This window comes from Somniosus microcephalus, unplaced genomic scaffold, assembly GCF_052327205.1.
Source record: "Somniosus microcephalus isolate GS21.2 unplaced genomic scaffold, FLI_Smic_1.0 unresolved_chr2, whole genome shotgun sequence".
NCBI lineage: Eukaryota > Metazoa > Chordata > Chondrichthyes > Squaliformes > Somniosidae > Somniosus > Somniosus microcephalus.
Window position 1 is genome coordinate 69,713,176 of NW_028225180.1, and position 24,635 is coordinate 69,737,810.

At 46.7% G+C, this 24,635-nt stretch overlaps 1 protein-coding gene across 2 annotated transcripts in view; it reads right to left on the minus strand.

Annotated features, from left to right (window-relative positions):
* Positions 1-150: 150 nt before the first annotated feature.
* LOC147092791 (NACHT, LRR and PYD domains-containing protein 3-like) overlaps positions 151-24,635 on the minus strand; it is an 80,056-nt gene continuing 55,571 nt past the window's right edge. The window contains exons 6-12 of one of the 2 annotated variants that reach the window (XM_085976046.1): positions 13,618-15,355; positions 5,631-5,717; positions 2,295-2,465; positions 1,985-2,155; positions 1,671-1,841; positions 1,362-1,529; positions 151-1,189 (exon numbers count right to left, since the gene is read on the minus strand). In XM_085976046.1, coding sequence (XP_085832172.1) covers positions 1,075-1,189; positions 1,362-1,529; positions 1,671-1,841; positions 1,985-2,155; positions 2,295-2,465; positions 5,631-5,717; positions 13,618-15,355 — 2,621 coding nt within the window. In that variant the 3' untranslated portion in view covers positions 151-1,074. The remainder of the gene's footprint in view (positions 1,190-1,361; positions 1,530-1,670; positions 1,842-1,984; positions 2,156-2,294; positions 2,466-5,630; positions 5,718-13,617; positions 15,356-24,635) is intronic. The other variant, XM_085976047.1, reaches the window with a different exon arrangement.

Below are 24,635 nucleotides of genomic sequence, written 5' to 3' on the forward strand. Positions count from 1 at the left end.
AGGGGGCGAATATGGGCTGTAATTTAGAGAAAAGTTTCTTTAATATATTAAAAAAATGAAGCCAGTTATTGAAAATGTCGAGGAGACCAGGCGTGAGCTGAAGTAAGCGGTGGAGTTTTAATGACACAACACAGGGACACCAACAATAACTTGCATTTTTATAGCAGCTTTAATGTAATTAAAGGACACAAGGTAATTCTCAGACAAAATTTGACACTGAGCCACATAGAGATTTTAGGAGAGATGGCCCAAAGTTCGGTGAAACTGGAAGGTTTTAAAAAGCGTATAAAGGAGGAGGAGAGAGAGGTAGAGCTGCGAAGAGGTTCAGGGAGGGAATTCCAGAGTTTATGGCCTTGGCAGCTGAAGTCATGGCTCCAATGTGGAGCAACGACAATCGAGGATGTGCAACAGGTCAGAGGAGTGGAGAGATCTCGGAGGGTTGTAGGGACACTTGTTACAGAGTCCGACTCCTCACTGGGAGAGACACACTGTACACAGGGACACCTGTTACAGAGTCTGACTCCTCACTGGGAGAGACACACACTGTACACAGGGACACCTGTTACAGAGTCTGACTCCTCACTGGGAGAGACACATACTGTACACAGGGACACTTGTTACAGAGTCTGACTCCTCACTGGGAGAGACACACACTGTACACAGGGACACTTGTTACAGAGTCTGACTACTCACTGGGAGAGACACACACTGTACACAGGGACACTTGTTACAGAGTGCGACTCCTCACTGGGAGAGACACACACTGTACACAGGGACAATTGTTACAGAGTCCGACTCACTGGGAGACAAACACTGTACACAGGGACACTTGTTACAGACTCTGACTCCACACCGAGAGAGACACCCAGGAATATTGAGTGCAATTGTCAGTGTCGCACTGCAGCCCAGACTGAGCCCCACCCTGGCCCCTTCCTGTCTGTGCATTTCCCCAGTGCCCCATTGGGGAGCATTCAGCCCCAGATATCCTGCAGAAGCAGTGCTGTGGGGCCTGGCGGTTGAGTCTCGGCACCCTGTGGCTGGGCCTCTGACCTCACAACGGGAGATGACGCTCGCTCAGCTTAAATTAATTAAATCTGTTAATTTAAAAACAACTCTCAGTCCAGGTCTTGTTCCCTGAAGGGACTTCAGCTGTTTCTCACCGGTTAAACTGAACTGATTCCTCTTCAGCCTGAAACAGATTAAAGATTAAACAGGAAATAAACAGATTGAACAACATTGTAACTAACAGGGAGACTGGGGCTAATATTTCAATAATAATTACAGGTTAAAATTTCCCAATAAAGTGACTGAATCCCATTGATATTTTATTTATTACATTAAACATTAACACAAACACTCACCAGATCTGCTCCAGACTCTTGCAGGTCAGTATGAGGCGGCGGAGAGCGGGGACAGATCGGTCTGTGAAGGAGTTTAATTCCAGGTTCAGAACCGTCAGTGATCGGTTCGTACTGAGAGCGGAGGCAAGATCCTCGGCACAAGAATCTGTGAGACCGACGTCATCCAGCCTGGGGATCAGAGAGAGAAATAACAGGAATCAGAGTAAACCCATACAGTTTATTAATATCACTATTACTGATACTAGTAATAATGTTCAGTGTTAGACATTCAGTTATTATAAACACAATCTCTCACAGTCTGGTACTTACCGCAGTTCCTGTATTTTACAGTCCGGGTTCCTCAGAAACGCAGACAATAATTTCACTCCTGAATCTCCCAGTTTATTATAACCCAGGTTCAGAATTGTCAGTGACCGGTTTGTACTGAGAGCGGAGGCGAGATCCTCGGCACAAGAATCTGTGAGACCGACACCAGCCAACCTGTGGATCAGAGAGCGATAAATAACAGGAATCAGAGTAAATCCCTAGTGTTTATTAATAACACTATTACTGACACTAATAATAATGTACAGTGTGAAACATCCAGTTATTATAAACACAATCTCACAGAGTCTGGTACTTACCGCAGTTCCTGTATTTTACAGTCCGGGTTCCTCAGAGCTGCAGACAGTAGTTTCACTCCTGAATCTCCCAGTTTATTTTTACTCAGGGTCAGAACCGTCAGTGACCGGTTTGTACTGAGAGCGGAGGTGAGATCCTCGGTACAAGAATCTGTGAGACCGACATCATACAGCCTGAGGATCAGAGAGAAATAACAGGAATCAGAGTAACTCCCCAGTGTTTATTAATAACACTATTACTGACACTAATAATAATGTTCAGTGTCAGACATCCAGTTATTATAAACACAATCTCACACAGCCTGATACTTACCCCAGTGTCTGTATTTTACAGTCCGGGTCCCTCAGAGCCACTGACAGTAGTTTCATTCCTGAATCTCCCAGTTTATTTTTAGTCAGGTCCAGATCCGTCAGTGACCGGTTTGTACTGAGAGCGGAGGCGAGATCCCCGGCACAAGAACCTGTGAGACCGACATCATACAGCCTGAGCATCAGAGAGAAATAACAGGAATCAGAACCTAAGTGTGGGCCCAGAACAGAGAGAAAAAAGCCGGAAGTGCAAGTTAGAAAAGTAGTCAGCAAAACTAGTAGGCAGCAGAAACAAAGGCCAACAGTAAAGAGGGTCAAAGTGCAGAAAAATATTCAACAGGCCAAGTTGAAGGCACTTTATCTAAATGCATGTAGCATTCACAACAAGGTGGATGAATTAATGGCACTAATAGAAGTAAATGGGTATGAAGTAATTGCCATTACAGAGATATGGTTGCAGGGTAACCAAAGCTGGGAACTGAATGCTCCAAGGTACTCAACATTTAGGAAGGACAGACAAAAGGAAGATGAGGTGGCGTAGCGCTGTTAATAAGGGATGAGATCGGTATGGTTGAGATAAAAGATCTTGACTTGGCAGATCGTGATGTAGAACTGGAATCAGTTTGGGTGGAGCTAAGAAACAGCAAAGGGCGGAAAACATTGGTGGGAGTTGTGTATAGGCCACCAAACAGTAGTGGTAAGGTAGGGCACAGTATCAATCAAGAGAAGTGCATGTAACAAGGGCAATACGGTAATCATGGGGATTTTAATCTACATAATGACTGGGCAAATCAAATTACCACTAATGGTGTGGAGGACGAATTGTTGGAATGCATGCAAGATGGTTTCCTGGATCAGTATGTGAAGGAACTAACCAGGGAACAGGCTATTCTGGATCTGGTACTGTGTAATGAGAAAGGGCTAATCAATAATCTTGTGGTAAAGGGGCCTTTAGGGACAAGTGACCATAGTATGATTGAATTTTACATTAAGTTTGAGAGTGATGTAGTCCAATCTGAAATGAAGGTCTTCAATCTAAACAGAGGAAACTACAAAGGTATGGAGGGACAAGTTGGACATGATAGACTGGGAGACTACACTAAAGGTATGAAGGTGGACATACAATGGCTAACATTCAAGGAAATAATGCATAATCTGCAACAAACATAATCCAGGGCATAAAAACCCAAAAGGAAAAGTGATCCAACCATGGTTAACAAAATAAAATAAAACTAGTATTACGTCAAAGGGGGAAGCTTATAACTTTGCCAGAAAAAGCGATCAACCTGAGGATTGGGATCTTTTTAGAAATCAGCAAAGGGGGACCAAGAAATTGATAAAGAAAGGGAAAATGGAATTTGAGCACAAACTAGCGAAAAATATAAAAACGGATTGTAAAAGCTTCTATAGGTATGTGGAAAGGAAAAGACTGGCGAATGTAAATGTAGGTCAATTACAGTCAGAGACAGGAGAATTTATAATGGGGAATGAGGAAATGGCAGAGAAATTAAATAAATACTTTGTTTCTGTCTTCACGGAGGAAGACACAAAAAACCTCCCAGAAATACTATAAAATCAAGGGTGTGACGAGAATAAAGAACTTAAAGAAATTATTAGTAAAAAAACAGTACTAGCAAAATTAACAGGACAAAAAGTCAATAAATCCCAAGGACCGGATGACCTGCATCCTAGGGTTTTGAAAGAGGTGGCCATTGGAATAGTGGACGCATTTTGGCTGTCATCTTCCAAAATTTGAAAGATTCTGGAACGGTTCCTACAGATTGGAGGATAGCAAATGTAACCCCGCTAATTAAGAAAGGAGAGAGAGAGAAAATTGGGAACAACAGACCTGTTAGCCTCACATCAATAGTTGGGAAAATGCTGGAATCTATTATAAAGGATGCAATAACTGGGCACTTAGAAACTATTATTAAGATTGGGCAGAGTCAACATGGATTTATGAAAGGGAAATTCTGTTTGACAAACCTATTGGAGTTCTTTGAGGATGTAACTAGTGGAGTAGACGAAGGGGAACTGGTAGATGTGGTGTATCTGGATTTTCAGAAGGCCTTCTATAAGGTCCCACACAAGAGTTTGGTGAACAAAATTACTGCACATGGAATCAGGGGTAATATACTAGCATGGATTGAGAATTGGTTAACAGACAGAAAACAAAGAGTAGGGATAAACGGGTCTTTTTCAGGATGGCAGGCTGTGACTAATGGGGTACAACAAGGATCGGTGCTTGGGCCCCAGCTATTCACAATCTATATCAATGATTTGGATGAGAGGACTAAATGTAACATTTCCAAATTTGCTGATGATGCAAAGCTAGGTGGCAGTGTCAGTTCCTAAGAGGAAGTGATGAGGCTTCAAAGGGATCTCGACAGGCTCAGTGAGGGGGCAAGAACATGGCAGATGGAATATAATGTGGATAAATGTGAAGTTATCCACTTTGGTAGAAAAAACAAACAGGCAGAGTATTTCCTAAATGGTGAAAGATTGGTGAATGCAGATGGTCAAACGGACTTGGGTGTCCTTGTACATGAGTCACTGAAAGTGAATGTGCAGGTGCAGCAAGCCATTAGGAAGACAAATGGTATGCTGGCCTTCATTACAAGAGAATTTGAGTACAGGAGTAAAGAAGTCTTACTCCAATTATATAAGGTCTTGGTGAGACCACACCTGGAGTAATGTGTACAATTTTGGTCTACTTACCTAAGGAAGGATATACTTGCCATAGAGGGAGTGCAATGAAGGTTTACAAGATTGATTCCTGGGATGGCGGGACTGTCGTGTGAGAAGAGATTGAGTAACTAGGCCTGTATTCTCTTGAATTCAGAAGAATGAGAGGGGAGCTCTTTGAAGCATACAAAATTATTACCGGGCTTGATGGGATGGATGCTGGGAGAATGTTTCCCTTGGCTGGGGAGTCTAGAACCAGGGGCCACAGCCTCAGGATAAAGGGTAGGCCATTCAGGACTGAGATGAGAAAACATTTCTTCACAGAGGGTGGTGAATCTTTGGAATTCTGTAACCCAGAGGGCTGTGGAGGCTCATTCATTGGGTATATTCAAAACAGAAGTTGATAGATTTCTGATTGTAAGGGCATCAACGGATATGGTGATAGGACCGGTGAATGGAATTGAGGCAGAAGATCAGCCATGATCTCATTGAATGACGGAGCAGGCTCACAGGGCCGAATGGCCTACTCCTGCTCCTATTTCTTCTGTTCTAAAATCCCTAGTGTTTATTAATAAGACTATTACTGATACTGATAATAATGTTCAGTGTCAGACATCCAGTTATTATAAACACAATCTGAGAGTCTGGTGCTTACCGCAGTTTCTGTATTACACAGTCCGGGTTCCTCAGAGCCGCAGACACTAGCTTCACTCCTGAATCTCCCAGGTTATTCTGATTTAGTCTAAACACAAAAAGAGAAACAAACTGAATCAAAGCCCGGATCTGATATATTTTTATCTCTCGGATATTACAGCAATCACTGAAAGTACTTCAGGACATTAATCACCTGGTTTCCCCCCGCGATTTCCCTACCTTTGTGGGTCAGGTGCGGCCGGGGTTGGTGGCGAGGGGGTTGGGGTGGCTCGCAGCCTCGCTCTGGAGAATTGGAGGAAGCTGGTTTGATGATGTCATTCGATGATGCGCACATTGAGTTTGAGCATTGTGATGTCAGTGTTCGACAGTGTTGAGGTGCTGCAAACACTGACAACCTCTGCACAGAGGAGCACGGCTGCACCCAGTCCCTCCCATAACTCCCTCCATATGGAGGGAGTCACAGCACGCATGGAGGTCCTCTTCACTTCCAATGGGCGAAAGAGACCAACACAGCCTGCTTGCACATTGCACAGTGGGGCTCAAGCAGGGATGTCGTCAGGACCAGGTTGCAGTGGCGCAAACCTTTCATTGATCTCAGTGGATCACAAAACGTTACTGCAAAGCCTCCCGCAACCTCATCCTGCTGTGCCCCATCGCTCTGCTTACCCTACCCTACTCCTGCACATTCTTACTCACACCAACTTACCTTCCACCTCCACCAATCCCTCTCTGTCTATATTATCACATCCCCATCTCACTAGCCACCCCTCACGCTCACCCTCATCCTAGTCCAATCATACCAACTAACAACACACAAGGGTAGGCAATTATGTGTTTTAGCCAATGTTCACATGAAGTTTCTGTTAATGTGGTGTCAAACATTGAAATCTTTATTTTCAACACTTTCTGTTCTTCGACAGATTTGTGTGCACCTTTGAAAGTGGCTTAGTGAGAAATAACGGTACCCCCCCGAAATGCTGATGAGTGTGATAGGAATGGTTTGGGCATTGTAGGGAGGCTTTATATTGTTGGTGCGTGCTGGTGCCAACCTGGCGCATCATGTGGCATCCAGCGTCAGGTGAAGAAAATCTGGCCATGGTGAGGCCATCTCATGCATCACGGTCAGCAATGTCTTCGGGTGTTGATGCCCTCTGTGCTGTGCAGCATCAGGAATTGCAGAAAAGGTTGTTGTTGTTGTTGGTGCTGCAGGTGTTGGGACAGATCATGGTGGGACTCTGAGGACCAAGATGAGACAGTATAAACCATACCCATGGTAGTGTAATAGATGGCAGGTGAATTGAGTTGACAGAAGCAGTCTGTTAATGGTGAGAGAGGTTGTTCCATTGAGGTGACACTGGATAGAGAGTTTGCTGCAAACACTTGCAACCTGCATAAAACTCAATCTGTCTTACAAATGCATTAAGCAACAGCTTCTGAGCTTGGAAGGTGAACAGCTGTGAGACGGGAGCTTTTATAGCACAGTTCCAGCTGTAATGTAATGAAATGATTCCATGGCCATTCAACTCACGCCCTGCTTACCTGACATGATCCCCGAGCAGCGTGACCCCGTGGGCGACCTGGCAAACTCTGAAGTTGAGCTAAAATAGTTGTTAATCCTTTGCTAACAAAAGTCATAATGACCTGAATTGCTGCATGTCGGGTCTGCTCAGCGCTGACAGACCCGACATTTGGGAAAGGTGCGTGGCGGCGGGTTGACAGCGGGGTCCCGACCCACTGGGGAAAAATCAAGTTTCCTACCCGACCGGCCACGAAGCGTGCCTGCTGAAACCCGCAAAATTCCCCCTTATTGCTGTCACTTGGAATGAATCTCATTCTGTCCAACTGCCCATATATTCAGGGACTGTCCGTAACAGTATTTCTTAAATAAAGTTCTGTCTGTGTGACACTTCTAAATGTCCCTCAGTCCGGTCTCATTCCCTGATGATCAGAATTACCTTCCTGGAGCTCAGTGACCGGCCCCGTCATGTTTGGAGAAACTTGTCTCATTTCTGCTGCTCCTTTAATCCTGGATTTTATGGGAATGGGTTGATTTTCCCAGAATTAAATGATAAAGCGGTGATTCCCTGTACTTTATACTCTGTGCATTATATTAATCTGTATAATATCTCGGGTGAGTTATATTGTGAAATGCTAACTGCTGCTGTAAAATCCGTTCCCCAGGATTTTATATAACAAGGAGAGTTTATCCTGCAATAAAAACAGAAAATGCTGGAAATGCCCAGCAGGTCAGGCAGCATCTATAGAGAGAGAAACAGAGTTAATGTTTCAGGTCAAGGACCCTTCGTCAGAACTGAAACAAGTTACAGATGTAACAGATTTTTAAGCCAGTGTAGGTGCAGGGAAAGGCGTGGCGGGGTGGGGCGGAGGAAAGAACAAAAGGGAAGGTCTGTGATAGGGTGGAAGACAGGAGAGGTTAAAAGACAAAAGGGATGATGGTGCAAGCAAAAGGAGATGGTAATGGGACAAGTGAAGAAACAAAAGATGAATCTAGATGAGGTGTGAATGGCAATGGCAGAATCATCAACAGCTGTCATGTGAGAGAGAAAAAGGGAAACGGAAAAACAATAATGAAAAAAATATAATAGGGGTCGAGCTTATAGTCTGAATTTGTTGAGCTCGATGTGGAGTCCCGAAGGCTGTAAAGTGCCTAATTGAAAGGTGAGGTGCGGTTCCTCGATCTTATGTTGTACTTTGTTGGAAGAGGGCAAGAGGCTGAGAACGGAGAGATCAGAGTGGGAGTGGAGCAGAGAATTAAAGTGATAGGTGACCAGAAGCTCGGGGTCATCAGTTACGTTCTGAGTGGAGGTGTTCCGCACAGCGGTCACCCAATCCGCGTTTTGTCTCCCCAATGTAGAGGAGACCGCATGGTGAGCAGTGAATACAGTATACTACATTGCAAGAAGTACAAGTAAAAACTATTTTACCTGGAAGGAGTGTTTGGGGCCCTGGACAGTGGGAAGTGAAGAGGTAAAAGGAAAAGTGTTGCATCTCCTGTGCTTGCATGGGAAGGTGCCATGGGAAGGGGAAGGGGTGTTGGGGGTGATTGAGGGGTGGATCAGGGTGTCGTGGAGGGAGCGCTCCCTTTGGAATGGTGAAAGGGGAGGTGAGGGGAAGATGTGTTTGGTGGTGGGATCAGGCTGGATGTGGCGGAAATGGCGGAGGATGATCCGTTGAATGTGGAGGTTGGTGGGGTGAAAGGTGAGGACAAGGGAGACCATATCGAGGTTCCGGGAGGGAGGGGAAGGGGTGAGAGCAGAAGTGCGGGAAATACAATGGATACAGTCAAGAGCCGTGTCAACCACGGTAGAGGGGAATCCTCGGTTGAGGAAAAAGGAAGACATGTCGGAAGCACTAGTATGGAACGTGGCATTGTCAGAGCAGATGCAGCAGAGACAGAAAAACTGGGTGAATGGACCAGCGTCCTTACAGGAAGCGAGATGGGAGGAAGTGCATTCCAGGTTAGCTGTGGGAGTCAGAGGGCTTATAGTGAATGTTTGTCAATAGCTGCAATAGAGTTTATTCTGTCCCGTTACATGTTTTAAATGTCACTATGCTCCTACTTTATAGGGGCGGGGAGTCTCTCACTTTATTCCCAATAAACTGGCTCTACATTTATTTCAGTTGTAACTGGCCCAACAGTTTTTGGGGAATTTTCAGAAGTTCCCTCCCCGAGCGGGGCCTCACACAGGGGGCGGATTATGGGGAATCCCGGATTCACTGCCCCTGGTTTAACCAGGAGCTGCCTGTTGTGTGTGAGGCCCCACCGCTGGCCGATGTGTGTCTGTACTCCGGGGCTAATACCACACAACACGTTAGATTGGAACCTTTTTACCGACAGATTTAAGATCCTGAATATCAATCTTTACACAATGTTCAGGACTCTGTATAGTTGTAAACATTTACAGCAGAAAGAATTCCCGATTCCCCAATATTCCCAATCCAGGAAACTTCCCTCTGGACAAGAAACACCCTGCACGATATTGGAGTAAATATCGAACTGTTAATGATTTAATCTCGGGTTTCTCTCCTGTTTCCAGTTGAAATGGTGGATGTGGAAAATATTTTAAGTTAATTTTATCTTTACTGCTGGATTATATTTGATTTTTACATTCCGCTGTCCATCCTTATTAAATATGATTTATTGTAATTAAATTATCAGACTCTCAGTGACCTGTAGTTTCAACGCAAGGGGCAGGAGGTTTAGAGGGGATTTGAGGAAAAACTATTTCAACCAGAGAGTTGCACAGCACAGAAAGAGGCCCTTCGGCCCATTGTGTCTGCGCCGGCCATCAAGCCCTGTCTATTCTAATCCCATTTTCCAGCACTTGGTCCGTAGCCTTGTATGCTATGGCATTTCAAGTGCTCATCTAAATGCTTCTTTAATGTTGTGAGGGTTCCTGCCTCTACCACACTTTCAGGAGTGAGTTCCAGATTCCAACCACCCTCTGGGTGAAAAAGATTTTCCTCAAATCCCCTCTAAACCTCCTGCCCCTTACGTTGAAACTATGCCCACTGGTTATTGACCCCTCTGCTAAGGGGAAAAGTTCCTTTCTATCTACCCTATCTATGCCCTTCATAATGTTGTACACCTCAATCAGGTCCCCCTCAGCCTTCTCTGCTCTAAGGAAAACAACCCCAGCCTGTCCAGTCTCTCTTCATAGCTGAAGCACTCCAATCCAGGTAACATCCTGGTGAATCTCCTCTGCACCCACTCTAATGCAATCACATCCCTCCTATAGTGTGGCGACCAGAACTGCACACAGTATTCCAGCTGTGGCCTAACCAGCGTTTTGTACAGCTCCATCATAACCTCCCTACTCTTATATTCTATGCCTTGACTAATGAAGGCAAGTATCCCATATGCCTTCTTAACCACGTTATCTACCTGTCCTGCTGCCTTCAGGGATCTATGTACATGCACACCAAGGTCCCTCTGATCCTCTGTCCTTCCTAGGGTCCTACCATTCATTGTGTATTCCCTTGCCTTGTTAGTCCTCCCAAAATGCATCACCTCACACTTTTCAGGGTTAAATTCCATTTGCCACTGTTTTGCCCATCTGACCAACCCATCTATATCGTCCTGTTGCCTGAGGCTTCCCTCCTCGCTATTTACCACTCCACCAGTTTCCGTGTCATCTGCAAACTTACTGATCATACCTCCTATATTCATATCTAAATCATTAATATACAATACAAACAGCAAGGGACCCAGCACCAATCCCTGCAGTGTACCACTGGACACAGGCTTCCAGTCACAAAAATAACCTTCGACCATCGCCCTCTGCCTCCTGCCACTAAGCCAATTTTGGATCCAATGTGCCAAATTGCCCTGGATCCCATGGGCTCTTACCTTCTTGACCAGTCTCCCATGCGGGACTTTGTCAAAAGCCTTACTGAAGTCCATTTAGACTACATCAACTGCACTACCCTCAACCACACACCTAGACACCTCCTCGAAAAATTCAATCAAATTGTTTAGACATGATCACCCCCCGACAAAGCCATGATGACTATCCTTGATTAATCCTTGCCTCTCCAAGTGGAGACTAATTCTGTGCCTCAAATTTTTTACAATAATCTCCCTACCACTGATGCTAGGCTCACTGGCTTGTAATTCCTTTGTTTATCACTACTACCCTTTTTTCAATAATGGTACTATGTTAGCTGTCCTCCAGTCCTCTGGCACCTCCCCTGTGGCCAGAGAGGATCTGGAAATTTGTGTCAGAGCCCCTGCAATCTCCTCCCTTGCCTCACATCTTATCTGGGCCTGGGGCTTTATCCACTTTTAAGTCCGGTAAAACCGCTATTACTTCCTCCCTCTCGATGCTAATTTGCTCAAATATATCACAATCCCCCTGCCTGATTTTTATGCCTACATCGTCCTTCTCCATAGTGAACACAGCTGCAAAATATTCATTTAAAACCTCACCTACATCTTCCGGCTCTACACACAGCTTGCCACTTTGGTCCCTAATGGGCCCTACTCTTTCCCTGGTTATCCTCTTGCCCTTAATATACTTATAAAACACCTTGGGATTTTCCTGTATTTTGCCCGCCAGTGTTTTTTCATGCCCCCTCTTCGCTCTCCTAATTTATATTTTTTAAGTGCCCCCCTGCACTTTCTATACTCCTCTCGGACTTCCACTGTTTTTAGTCCTTTGTAATTGCCAAAGGCCTCCCTTCTTTTCCTAATCCATTCTTGTATATCCCTTGACATCCAGGGTTCCCTGGACTTGTTCGTCCCATCCTCGACCTTTACGGGAACATGTTGGCGTTGTACTCTCTCTATTTCCTTTCTGAAAGACTCCCACTGCTTTAATGTGGATCTTCCTGCAAGTAGCTGATCCCAGTCCGCTTTGGCCAGATCCTACTTTATCATATTAAAATCAGCCTTCCTCCAATTCAGAACCTTTATTTCCAGTCCATCTTTGTCCTTTTCCATGACAACCTTAAATCTCACCGAATTATGTTCACCATCACCAAAATGTTCACCTACTGACACTTCTACCACTTGCCCGACTACATTCCCTAGAATTAGGCCCAGTACCGCCCCCTCTCTTATAGGACTTTCTACATGCTGGCTCAAAAAGCTCTTCTGGAAGCACTTTAAGAATTCCGCCCCCTCTAAGCCTTTCACACTCTGCCTATCCCAGTTAAAATTGGGGAAGTTAAAATCCCCTACTTTATTACCCTGTTATTTCTACACTTCTCTAAGATTTGCCTACATATCTGTTCTTCTATCTCCCCCTGACTGTTTGGGGGCCTATAGTACACTCCCAGCAAAGTGCTTGCCCCCTTTTTGTTTTTAAGTTCTAATCATATGGCCTCATTAGCGGAACCTGCTAAGATATCATCCCTCCTTATAGCAGTAATTGACTCCTTGATTAATATTGCGACACCCCTCCTATTTTGCACCCCCCTCTGTCTCGCCTGAAGATTCTATACCCCGGAATATTGAGCTGCCAGTCCTGCCCCTCTCTCAACCATGTCTCTGTGATAGCAACAATATCATACTCCCATGTGTTCATCAACAACTTCAATTCATCTGCCTTACTCGTAAGACTCCTTGCATTAAAATAAATGCCATCCAGCCTTGCCATACTCCCTTGTGCAGTTACATATTTGCTCTGCCTTCCAGGCTGACTTGTTTTTTTCCTCTATATTTGGCTGTCCATCACTGCCTACTATAGCTCCATTCCGTATCCCATTCCCCTGCCACGTTAGTTTAAACCCCCCCAACAGCACTAGTAAACCTCTCCACAAGGATGTTGGTCCCGTTCCGGTTCAGGTGCAAACCGTCCGACTTGTACAGGTCCCACCTTCCCCAGAAACAGATCCAGTGATGCAGGAAACTAAAGCCCTCCCTCCTGCACCAAATCTTTAGCCACGCATTCATCTGCTCTATCCTCCTATGCCTATTCTTACTAGCACGTGGCACCGGGAGTAATCCAGAGATTACAACCTTTGAGGTCCTGCTTTTTAATCTGCTACCTAGCTCCCTAAATTCTTGATGCAGGACCTCATCCCTCTTTCTACCTATGTCGTTGGTACCAATGTGAACCACGACCTCTGACTTTTCGCCCTCCCCCTTCAGAATGCCCTGCAGCCGTTCAGTGACATCCTTGACCCTGGCACCAGGGAGGCAACATACCATCCTGGAGTCACGTCTGCGGCTACAGAAACGCCTATTGAGTCTCCTACCACTATTGCCCTTCCAATCTTACTCCTCCCCCTTGTGCTGCTGAGGATAAAGACTGTAAAATCCCTACTTGTTCACAAGGATCCATTTTAGATTCTCCAGTCCTTAGGGAATTTCTAACCGATCCTCTTATTATTGGTCATATTTGTGTTGAATCTGCTTCTCTCTGGTTTAACTGAACTGTTTATTTCCCTTCATTACGGAACAACAACACAATCTGTGACTGTTCTACAATTCACCCGACAGTTAGAGACAAATAAACAGTTACCTCAATACCCGGCATTTGTGCAGTACGGGTGCCAGCCGCTGGAGTCCTTCACACTGAATGGAGCAGTCCTCTAGATCGAGGTGTTTAACTGTATCACAGAGTCCAATGACATGAGACAGGACCGCACAGTCAATCGGGGTCAATGCCAGTTCACTAAATGCGAGTGATTTCACAGATCCCACTGTGGTCCAAGCCAGTGCTTTATTCTGAGACTCAAACAGGTAGTGGAATGTGTTCAGGAGGTTCCTTTTACCAGTTTCACTCTCTGTGTCTCCAATCTGTCCTTCAATCTTCTCCTTCACCCAGTCAATCACTCGGCAGGTGGTTTGATGACAAAATCGATCCAGAAACTCCTCCAGGGGCCGAGCTGACTGTGGAGAGGAGAGACCAGCAACAAAACGGAGAAATATCTCAAATCGCCCATCTTCCTTGCTGTGGGCTTCTCTGAGGAGTTTCAGGATGTCCCCAGGATCTGGAGTCAGGAATTGTGCGAGTGCAGCTACAAACTCTTGGATGGTGAGGTGCGGGAATGTGTACACCACGCTCTGGGCAGAATTATCTCTCTCCAAAAGTTCCATCATGAACCCAGACAGGAACTGGGAAGGTTGTAGATTGTACTTGATCAAATCTCCATTTCTAAACACAATCTTCTTCTCGGAGACTCCTGTGAAGGCCATCTCACCGAGCTTCAGTAACACATCATGGGGGCTTTCAATCTCTCGGCCATGGTTTTTCAGAATGTTGTAAATATAGTAGGAATATAGTTGGGTGATGGTCTTGGGAAGTCGCTGCTGTTCCCTGTCTCTTTGTGTAAAGAAGGGGCCCAGTGAGAGCCCGAGGATCCAGCAGTAGGAAGGGTTGTAGCACATGGTGTACAGGATCTCGTTCTCCTCCACGTGTTTGAAAACAGCTGCTGCCACTGTCTGATCTTCAAAAAACTTGTTGAAATATTCCTTCCGCTCTTCACCAACAAATCCAAGGATTTCAGCCCAGACACTGATCTCAGCCTTTTCCAATAAATGTAATGCAGTGGGGCGGCTGGTCACTAGCACTGAACATCCTGGGAGCAGCTTGTGCTGTATTAAACTGTACACAATGTCAGACACTTCACACCAGTCTTCGGGATCTGTGCACATGTGCTGAGGTTCTGTATTTCTCCGATTGTCAGCAAAATCGATCCTGTCCTTGAATTCATCCAAACCATCGAATATAAACAGCAATCCCTCTGGGTTCTTCCAGAGCTCTCCCAGAATATTCCCAAAGTAAGGATACACATCAAGTATCAGATTCCTCAGGTTTATTCTACAGTTAAAAGCGTTCAAATCGCGGAACTTGAAGCTGAAAACAAATTGAAAGTGTGGGTATATTTTCCCAGTGGCCCAGTCGTGAACAATCTTTTGTACCATTGTTGTTTTTCCAATCCCCGGGACTCCGCTCACTGCTCCTGAACTCCCAGATTTGGATTTTCTCCAGGAAAAACTGCTCTGGAACAATTGATCAGTTCGGATTTTTTCCAGCTCTCTCCGGAGATGTTTCTCTCTCCACTCTTCATGGTCTCGGCCTCTTGCCAGCAGTTCATGTTCTACAAGAGTCCGATCTCGAACAGTAGAAATGACCGTTAGCTCAACGTATCGATCAACCAGCTGGAAAATCTTAACCTTCTCCTGTATTAGGATAGTGTTCACTCTCAGTGTTTCAGTTTGAACCCGGAGTGTTTCCTTGTGTTTCTGTTGAAGATCTTCAATTAGAACAGACAGAAAGTGGTTTCAATGTTAGTTATATTGTCAAAGAAAGCTCCGATATACTGCTCAGCTTTTCAGTAAAATGTAACAAGAACTATTTCGAAATTTCAATCGTAGACAGTTAGAAAATCAAAACAGTTCATGTGAATCTTGGTTCACAGGAAATTTCTGAGAGCAGTTTCAAATCTACATGGGACACTAATAGTTAGTTAATTTGGCGAGCTGGGTGAAGGTGAAGTGTTCCCTCTGATGGTGAATACTATCTGTCGCACAATGTACTGCAGACATCTCATTACAAATCCACCGGTGATTCTGGTTATATGGCTGCAGTGGTTATAATGGAAAAATGATTTAACCTCCAACCGAGCAGAGCTGGGTTTTTGTACAAATAGCAAATCCGGAATTGGGCAGCACTGAGAGGGGGACAGGCTCACAATGTATTGATTGGGCAACGCTAAGAGAGGGACAGACTCTCAATGTGCTGATTGGGCAGCACAGAGAGGGACAGGCTCACAATGTACTGATTGGGCAGCAGAGAGGGACAGGCTCACAATGTACTGATTGGGCAGCACTGAGAGGGGGACAGGCTCACAATGTACTGATTGGGCAGCACTGAGAGGGGGACAGGCTCACAATGTACTGATTGGGCAGCACAGAGAGGGACAGGCTCACAATGTACTGATTGACCAGCACTGAGAGGGGGACAGGCTCACAATGTACTGATTGACCAGCACTGAGAAAGGGACAGACTCACAATGTGCTGATTGGGCAGCACAGAGAGGGACAGGCTCACAATGTGCTGATTGGGCAGCACAGAGAGGGACAGGCTCACAATGTACTGATTGACCAGCACTGAGAGAGGGACAGGCTCACAATGTACTGATTGACCAGCACTGAGAGAGGGACAGGCTCACAATGTACTGATGTTCCCCAATTATTTGATCAGCTCTTAGGTGAGCTCGTGGGAAATTCTATACATTTCCGGTTAACATGTCACAGGGAAATGTTAATGTTATTGTGAAGGTAAAAAGGGGATAACAACAACAACAACAACTTGAATTGACATAGCCCCTTTAACGTAGTAATAACATCCCGAGAGACTCAGCAGGAGCGTAATCAGATAAAATGAAACACCGAGCCAAATAAAGAGATATTAGAACGGGGGACTAAAAGCCTGGTCAAAGAGGTAGAATTTTAAGTGAAAGGCAATAAGTAGAGGTGGATAGGGTTGGAGGGGGAATTCCAGAGTTCAGGGCCGAGGCTGCTGAGAACACAGCCGCCAATAGTGGAGAGGTGAAAATCAGGATGCACAAAGTTCAAAATTGAGGAGTGCAGAGATCTCGGAGGGTTGTGGGCCTGCAGAGTTAGGGATGGCTGAGGTCATGGAGGAATGGGAGATAAGGACGATAATTTCAAAATCAAGACTTTGCCAGACAGGGAGCCAAAGTAGGTCAGCGGTGATGGGTGACCGGGTCTTGGTGCGAGTTCCGATAGGTGCAGCAGAGTTCGGGATAAGCTCAAATGTACAGAGGATGGAACGTGGTTCGTTTCCCCGTTCTACCCCCATTGGAATAATTGAGACTGGAGATAACAAAGGCACAGATGAGGATTTCAGCATTAGATGGGCTGAGGCAGGGGCACAGACAGCGAATGTTAGAGGTGGAAGTAGGTGGTCTTGTTGCTGGAGAGTGTATGGGAGCAAAAGGCCAGCTCAGGATCTAATAGGTTGCATTGGTTGCAAACATTCTGGTTCAGCCTCACACAGTTGCCAGGGAGAGGGATGGAGTTGGTGGCCAGGGAATGGAGTTTGTGGCTTTGGTCTGTCCAATATTTAATAGGAGGAAGTGTTTGCTCAGCTAATACTGGATGTCGGACAAGCTGCTTGATGCATCAGAGACAATGCAGGGCCTGAGAGAGATGGTGGTAGAGCGGAGTCTCTTCAGTGGAATCTGACATTATGTTTTCGGATGGTGTCGCCAAGGGGCAGAATGTACATCATAAATAGGAGGGGGTCAAGGATATATCCTTGGGGATACCACAGATAACAGTGCGGGAGCAGGTAGAGGAGAAAGTGCAGGAGATTCGATTCTCTTTCTACGATTGAATGAATCATAGTCATAGAGTCATAAGGGCACAGTAGGAGGCCATTCGGCACATGGAGTCCATACCAGCTTTCTGCAGAGCAATCGAGTCAGTCCCATTCCCCCGCTCTAACCCCGTAGCCCTGCAAGTTTATTTCCTCCAAGTGCCTATCCAGTCTCCCGTTGAAAACATTGAGTGTCTCCGCTTCTACCACTTCCATTGGCAGCGAGTTCAAGTTCCTCACCACTCGCTGCGTAAAAACATTGTTCCTCACATCCCCCCTGTATCTCTTGCACAAAAACTTAAATCTGTGACCCTCGTCCTTGTACCATCAACTAGTGGGAACAGCCTTTCCCCATCTAGCCTATCCAAACCCGTCATAATCTTGTACACCTCTATCAAATCACCACTCAACCTTATTTGCTCTATTGAAAACAAATCCAGCTTCTCCAACCTGTTCTTGTAGCTAAGATTCCCCCATCCCCGGAACCATTCTGGTAAATCTCCTCCGCACCCTCTCAAGGGCCTTCATATCCTTCCTAAAGTGTGGTGACCAGAACTGGACGTAATACTCCAGTTGTGGCCTAACCAGCGCTTTATAAATGTTCAGCATAACTTCACTACTTATGTAATCAATACCTCTATTTATGAAGTCCTAGATCCCATATGCTTTGCTAACCACTGTCTCAATATGCCCTGCCACCTTAACGGACCTATGCACATTAAGTCCCAGGGCACTCTGTCCCTGCACACTGTGCCATCATGTGTATATTGCCTCTCCCTTTCCTTCTGCTAAAATGCATCATCTTACACTTCTCTGTTTTAAACTCTATCTGCCACTTGTCTGCCCAGTCTGCTAGCCTTTCTATATCCTGTTGCCATCAATTGGTATAATCCTCACTATTTCCCACACCCCTAAGTTTGGTGCCATCGGCAAATTCAGAAATGCTACTTTTTATTCCAATATCCAGCTCATATATATCAGTGGCCCCAACACTGATCCTTTGGGAACACCACTGGCTAACATCCTCCAGTCTGAAAAACAGCCAGTTACCACAACTCCCTGTTTTCTGTCCTGAAGCCAATTTCTTATCCAAGCTGCCACTGACCCACCTATTCCATGAGCCTCAATTTTGTTAACCAGCCTTTTATGTGGTACTTTGTCAAACGCCTTCCTAAAATCCATGTACACAACATCCATTGCATTCCTTTCACCAATCCTCCCTGTTACTTCATCAAATAATTCAATTAGATTAGTGAAACACGATCTGCCTTTTACAAATCCGTGTTGGCTCTCCTTAATTAGCTTAAACCTCTCCAAGTCCCAGTCAGTTTTTTCCTTGATTATTGTTTCTAAAACTTTACCCACCACTGATGTTAAACTGACCGGCTGTAGTTACTAGGATTGTCCTTACACCTTTCTTGAACAATGGTATCACATTTGCCACTTTCCAATCCTCAGGCACCTCCCCCGCATCTAGGAAGGATTGGAAAATTATGGCAAGCACTTCCGCTATCTCCTCCCCCAATTCCCTCAGCAATCTGGGATGCAAGCCATCTGGACCAGGTGACTTATCCACTCTAAGCAAACAGCCTTTCTAGTACACCCTGTCTATCAATTTTCACTCCTTCCATTGCTTCTAACATTTCCACTGCTACTGATATTTTGTCAGCATTCACCTCCTTAGTAAACACCGATACACAGTACTCATTGAGTATTCTAGACTTGCCCTGCGCCTCTGAGCATATAACACCTTCTTAGTCACTAATAGGCCCTACCCTGCCTCTTACTACCCACTTATTGTTTACATGACTGTAAGAAATAGCTATTAGATTCAAAGATGGGTTTTAATTCTTAGACCAGGGACTGACAACAGGCAAGCGGAAAAAGATAGCATAAATGCCAGCAAGGTCGAATATCAAGCATCAAAAGACAAATAGAAATGATATGGACATATAATTGTCATTATAGTTGTAGTATTATTTTGTGTTATAATGACGGTGCTGAAAGCATGCTGTAGGGCAGCTGTGTCCCGAATAGTGCCGGTTGCTACAGTTGATATAATCAATATTGAGCCAGAAACCGAACAGTTAATGCGGGATAATGAACTGATAGCGATAGTAACATACATGTAAAGTTCTTTAGTCATTTGCACAGACTACCACGCCTAGCACAACAAGATAGACAGAGGGGAAAGACGAACTTAGGTACTAAGTTTAAGCCATCAGTATAGGAGTAATCCCGGGGATGGTAAAAGTGGAAGAGAAGTTGGTATCCCTAGCCAAAGTTTAAATTTGGTGCGGGACCAACAGGAGGGATTGAAAGGGTTAAAAGCAAATCCTCTCAGTGTTTAAAATGCAGGGCAAACAAATTAAAGAGAGAGGGGTCATGTGCGAGATCACTAAGAGCTGAGGAGAAGCCAGGTGACGATAAAATGTCTGCCCAGCTCAAGGACTTTATACAATGGAGCCTTACAAGAATAAGATCAGGCATAGCCACCAAGCTACACACAGCTAGTGCTGAAGTGTGAGAAAGATTTAATAAAATATCAGCTAAACTTAAAGTAGTAACATAAAGAAACAAAATGGCTTGCGTAGATTATTAAAGAAACCTCAGCCTAGCAACTATGGTCTGGCAGCCTGTAGAACCAGACATCATAATCCAGGTGGCAGAGATAAGAAACAGAACAGAACGGGCTCAGTTACAAACGAGTTGTTGATACTGTAACCTATGACCTGCAGCCCAGTGTTGCAGACCAAGAAGGGTCACGAGGGCCTAACGGCCAGAATCATTGCAGGGGAGGATTAATTAGCTATTGTATTGAAGGGGTTAAATTGAACCCTCTCAGAATTCGGACAGCCGAGGTGACCACTAATTAAGTGATGCCAGCAAAATTAAAATCAGAACAAAGGAGTGGGGTCATGTGAAAGTGAATAAGAAATATCACAATAAAAATTGACTTACGTAAAAAGGCAAAACTAAACAAAGAACAGTGGGACAAGACAGAATATGTGCGTTTTGCGTAAGCGATAAGGAGTATGCTGCTTTAGCTAAAAATTGTAGACACAGCAGAATATAGGGGTCATGGGAAATTTGACCTGTGACCAAAGGCATAGTAAGATGGAACTAACCTTGACTAATACTGAAAAAAATCCATATGTGATCAGTTGATTATTGTAATACAATGTGATTGGATGAAAATAGAATAAAAAGCTGTACCAACCAAGAGAGAACGAGAAGGTGCTCACACAGACCACGGGGTCTAAGGCGCTTCTCCCAGAGCTCTGATAATAAACTGCATCTTTTTACTTTTACATGGTTTAGATGTGAATTTATTTTCACCACAACAATGACGGTGTGGCAAAGCCACCAAGAGACTCTTGCAGTAATGTATATAATTGCCTTTAACAGGGGCTTGTTACCTTTAAGTGTTTGCTCTGTTTAAACAGCGCGGGTTCGGTAAAAAGGCGTTCCAGCGCGAAGACGTCATCACGTAGGTCACGTGACGTTCCCAACGGCGGGAAACGCGATGACGTCAGAGGGGAGAGGCGTTCCCCCTCAGTCCTCGTGGAACCAGTGTGGTAAACCACTTTTATCGTTCACTATCATTACACTATAGTTATCACTGTTATATTGTTATCACTGTTCTCACTGTTGTATCACTATACGAGGTCGCCTCTTGTCACACTGTTATACCTGGGCTGACCATCACTGACTCCGCCCATGGCTCCACCTACCTGCCCAGGTATAAAGGTAGTCGACTGGCTGGTATTCCTCCTTGCTGGATCCGATCACCCATGAGGGCGGGCTCTGTTATTTAGTCAATAAAAACCTATAGTTACTTTCCTAACTCGTCGCTTTTCATTGGACGAATTGATAGGTATATCAATTTTATTGACTATATTTTAAGATGTCTCATCCAGACGCCCCGCCACAACAGCCACAGCAGCCTTCAGACGCCGAGCCGCAACAATCACAACAGCCGGCTTGGCTGCGAGCCCTCAGACCACCGTACCTGGATCTAAATCCACGGGCAGCGAACGCAGCCCTCGACTTCGATCACTGGCTGGGCTGCTTTGAAGCCTACCTGGAAGAGTCCAACGTGCCTCAGAGATCCAAGCTAAGAGTTCTGAACGCCCAACTGAGCCCTAAAGTATTCGCGCTCATCCGGGACCTTAAAACATACGAGGACGCCATCAACCGGCTGAAAAGACAGTACCAAACCCCGGTAAACCCCATGTATACCAGGCACCTCCTAAGGTCCCGCCCGCAACTGCCAGGGGAGCCGGTGGAGGAATTTTTACGGGTGCTACAAGCACTCGGCAGAGACTGTAACTTTAAAGCAGTAACGGCGGCAGAAAATACGGAAGACAACGTCCGCGATGCCTTCGTGAAAGGCCTACGGTCCGACTACTCACGGCAGCGATTACTGGAAGCAAAGGACCTCGACCTGGACAAAGCTGCAGCCCTCGCTCTCTCCCTGGAGGTGGCCCATCGGGACCAGGATGCGTTCTCCAGGTACTGTTCGCGACCCTGGGACTCGGGCCCGACCCCTACCGCAATACCCTTCACCGCGCCGCCCCCGGGACCTACCTCAGCGTCGGCGTCCCGGACCCGATCGGGACCGCCACCCCCGGTACCGGCTCCGACATCGGACCCCCGCGGCTGCTTTTTCTGCGGCCAGGAGAAACACCCGAGGTCGCGCTGCCCAGCTAGGAACTCCACCTGCTCAACCTGCAGGAAGAAAGGCCACCTTGCTAAGGCCTGCAGAAGTGGATCTTCAGAGGCCAGCAGTGCCTCATGCGAACTGTGGGGGCGGCCATCTTCCTTCAAGGCAACAGAGGCCAGCATCCCCACACGTGAGTCTTGGGGGCGGCCATCTTTGATCAAGGCAACCGACCCCAATAGTGCCTCATGTGAGTTATGGGGGCAGCCATTTTGTCCAACCTCGTGGGAGAGGCCATTTTACCCACCACGCTCGACTGCCACCGTGCCTCCAGGCCCGACGACCGCCTCACCCGCAGACGACAACGACTCGCTCAGCTACACACTAGCCTCCGTCACTCTGGATCAAGCCCGCCCGCATCACCTGTCCAAGTCGATGATGGACATCAAAGTAAACGGCCACGCCACGACCTGCCTGTTCGACAGCGGAAGCACGGAGAGCTTCATCCACCCAGACACGGTGAGCCACTACACCCTCCCCGTCCTGCCAACGCGCAACCGAATCTCGATGGCATCAAGGTCCCACGCCACGGACATCAGCGGCTACTGTGTTGTGACCCTGTCGGTTAAGGGTACGGAGTATAAAAATTTTAAACTCCTCGTCCTCCCCCAGCTCTGCGCTGCCGTCCTACTAGGGCTGGACTTCCAATCCCACCTCCAAAGTGTCACCCTAGCATACGGTGGACCCCTCCCCCCACTCACAGTCGACAACCAGCGGATGTTAAACCGCCCACCGCGTAACACCTGCAGCCTATCCACCCTCAAGGTCCCGCCACCTTCCCTGTTCGCTAACCTAACCCCCGACTGCAAACCCGTCGCTACCAAGAGCAGGCGGAACAGCGCCGGGGACAGGGCCTTCATTAGCTATGAGGTGCGGCGCCTCCTGAAAGAGGGCATCATCGAGGGGAGCAGCAGCCCCTGGCGTGCCCAGGTCGTGGTCGTTAAGACCGGCGATAAAAATCGCTTGATCATCGACTACAGCCAGACCATAAACAGGTACACCCAGCTGGACGCATACCCCCTTCCCCGCATATCTGACATGGTCAATCAGATTGCACAATACCGAGTATTCTCGACCATCGACCTTAAGTCGGCCTACCACCAACTCCCTATCAGCCCGGAGGACCGCCAGTATACCGCCTTCGAGGCGAACGGGCGCCTCTACCACTTCCTTAGGGTCCCCTTCGGTGTCACCAACGGGGTGTCGGTCTTCCAAAGGGAGATGGACCGGATGGTCGACCAGAACGGACTGCAGGCCACGTTCCCTTATCTAGATAACGTCACCATCTGCGGCTGCGACCGGCAGGACCATGATGTGAATCTGGAGAAATTCCTCCGTACGGCCCAACGGCTGAACCTCACCTACAATAAGGAGAAATGTGTGTTTAACACCTCACGCCTTGCTATCCTCGGCTGTGTAGTAGAGAACGGAGTCATCGGCGCCGACCCCGAAAGAATGCGCCCCCTCATGGAGCTACCCCTCCCCCACTGTCCTAAGGCACTTAAGAGAACCCTGGGACTCTTCGCCTACTATGCCCAATGGGTGCCCAATTATGCGGACAAAGCCAGACCCCTCATGAAGTCCACATCCTTCCCCCTCACGGAGGAGGCGTGCGCGGCCTTCTCCCTCATTAAGGGAGACATAGCCAAGGCCACAATGTACGCAGTGGATGAGTCCATCCCCTTCCAAGTGGAGAGCGATGCATCCGACTTCGCCCTAGCCGCTACCCTTAACCAGGAGGGGAGGCCGGTGGCCTTCTTCTCAAGGACCCTACAGGGCCCTGAGATCCGACACTCGTCGGTCGAGAAGGAAGCCCAGGCGATCGTGGAGGCGGTACGACGCTGGAGGCATTACCTGGCAGGCAAACGATTTACCCTCCTCACCGACCAGCGTTCGGTCGCTTTCATGTTTAATAACAAGCTGAGGGGCAAAATCAAGAATGACAAGATCTTGAGGTGGAGAATCGAGCTATCCACCTACGATTATGAGATCTTGTACCGGCCAGGTAAGCTGAACGAACCCCCCGATGCTCTTTCACGAATTACATGCGCCAGCGCGCATATTGATAGACTTCAGACCCTCCACAACGACCTCTGCCACCCCGGGGTCACCAGACTTTACCATTTCATTAAGGCCCGCAACCTGACCTACTCCATCGAGGTCAGGACCATGACCAGGAACTGCCAGACCTGTGCCGAGTGCAAACCGCACTTCTATAGGCCGGACAAAGCAAGCCTGATCAAGGCCACCCGCCCCTTCGAGCGCCTGAGCATCGACTTTAAGGGGCCCCTACCGTCATCCGACCGTAATGTGTACTTCCTCAACATCGTTGATGAGTACTCCCGTTTCCCCTTTGCCTTCCCCTGCCCAGACATGACCAGTACCATGGTCATTAAATGCCTGAACGAACTCTTCGCCTTGTTCGGGTTCCCGAACTATATACATAGTGACCGGGGCTCCTCCTTCA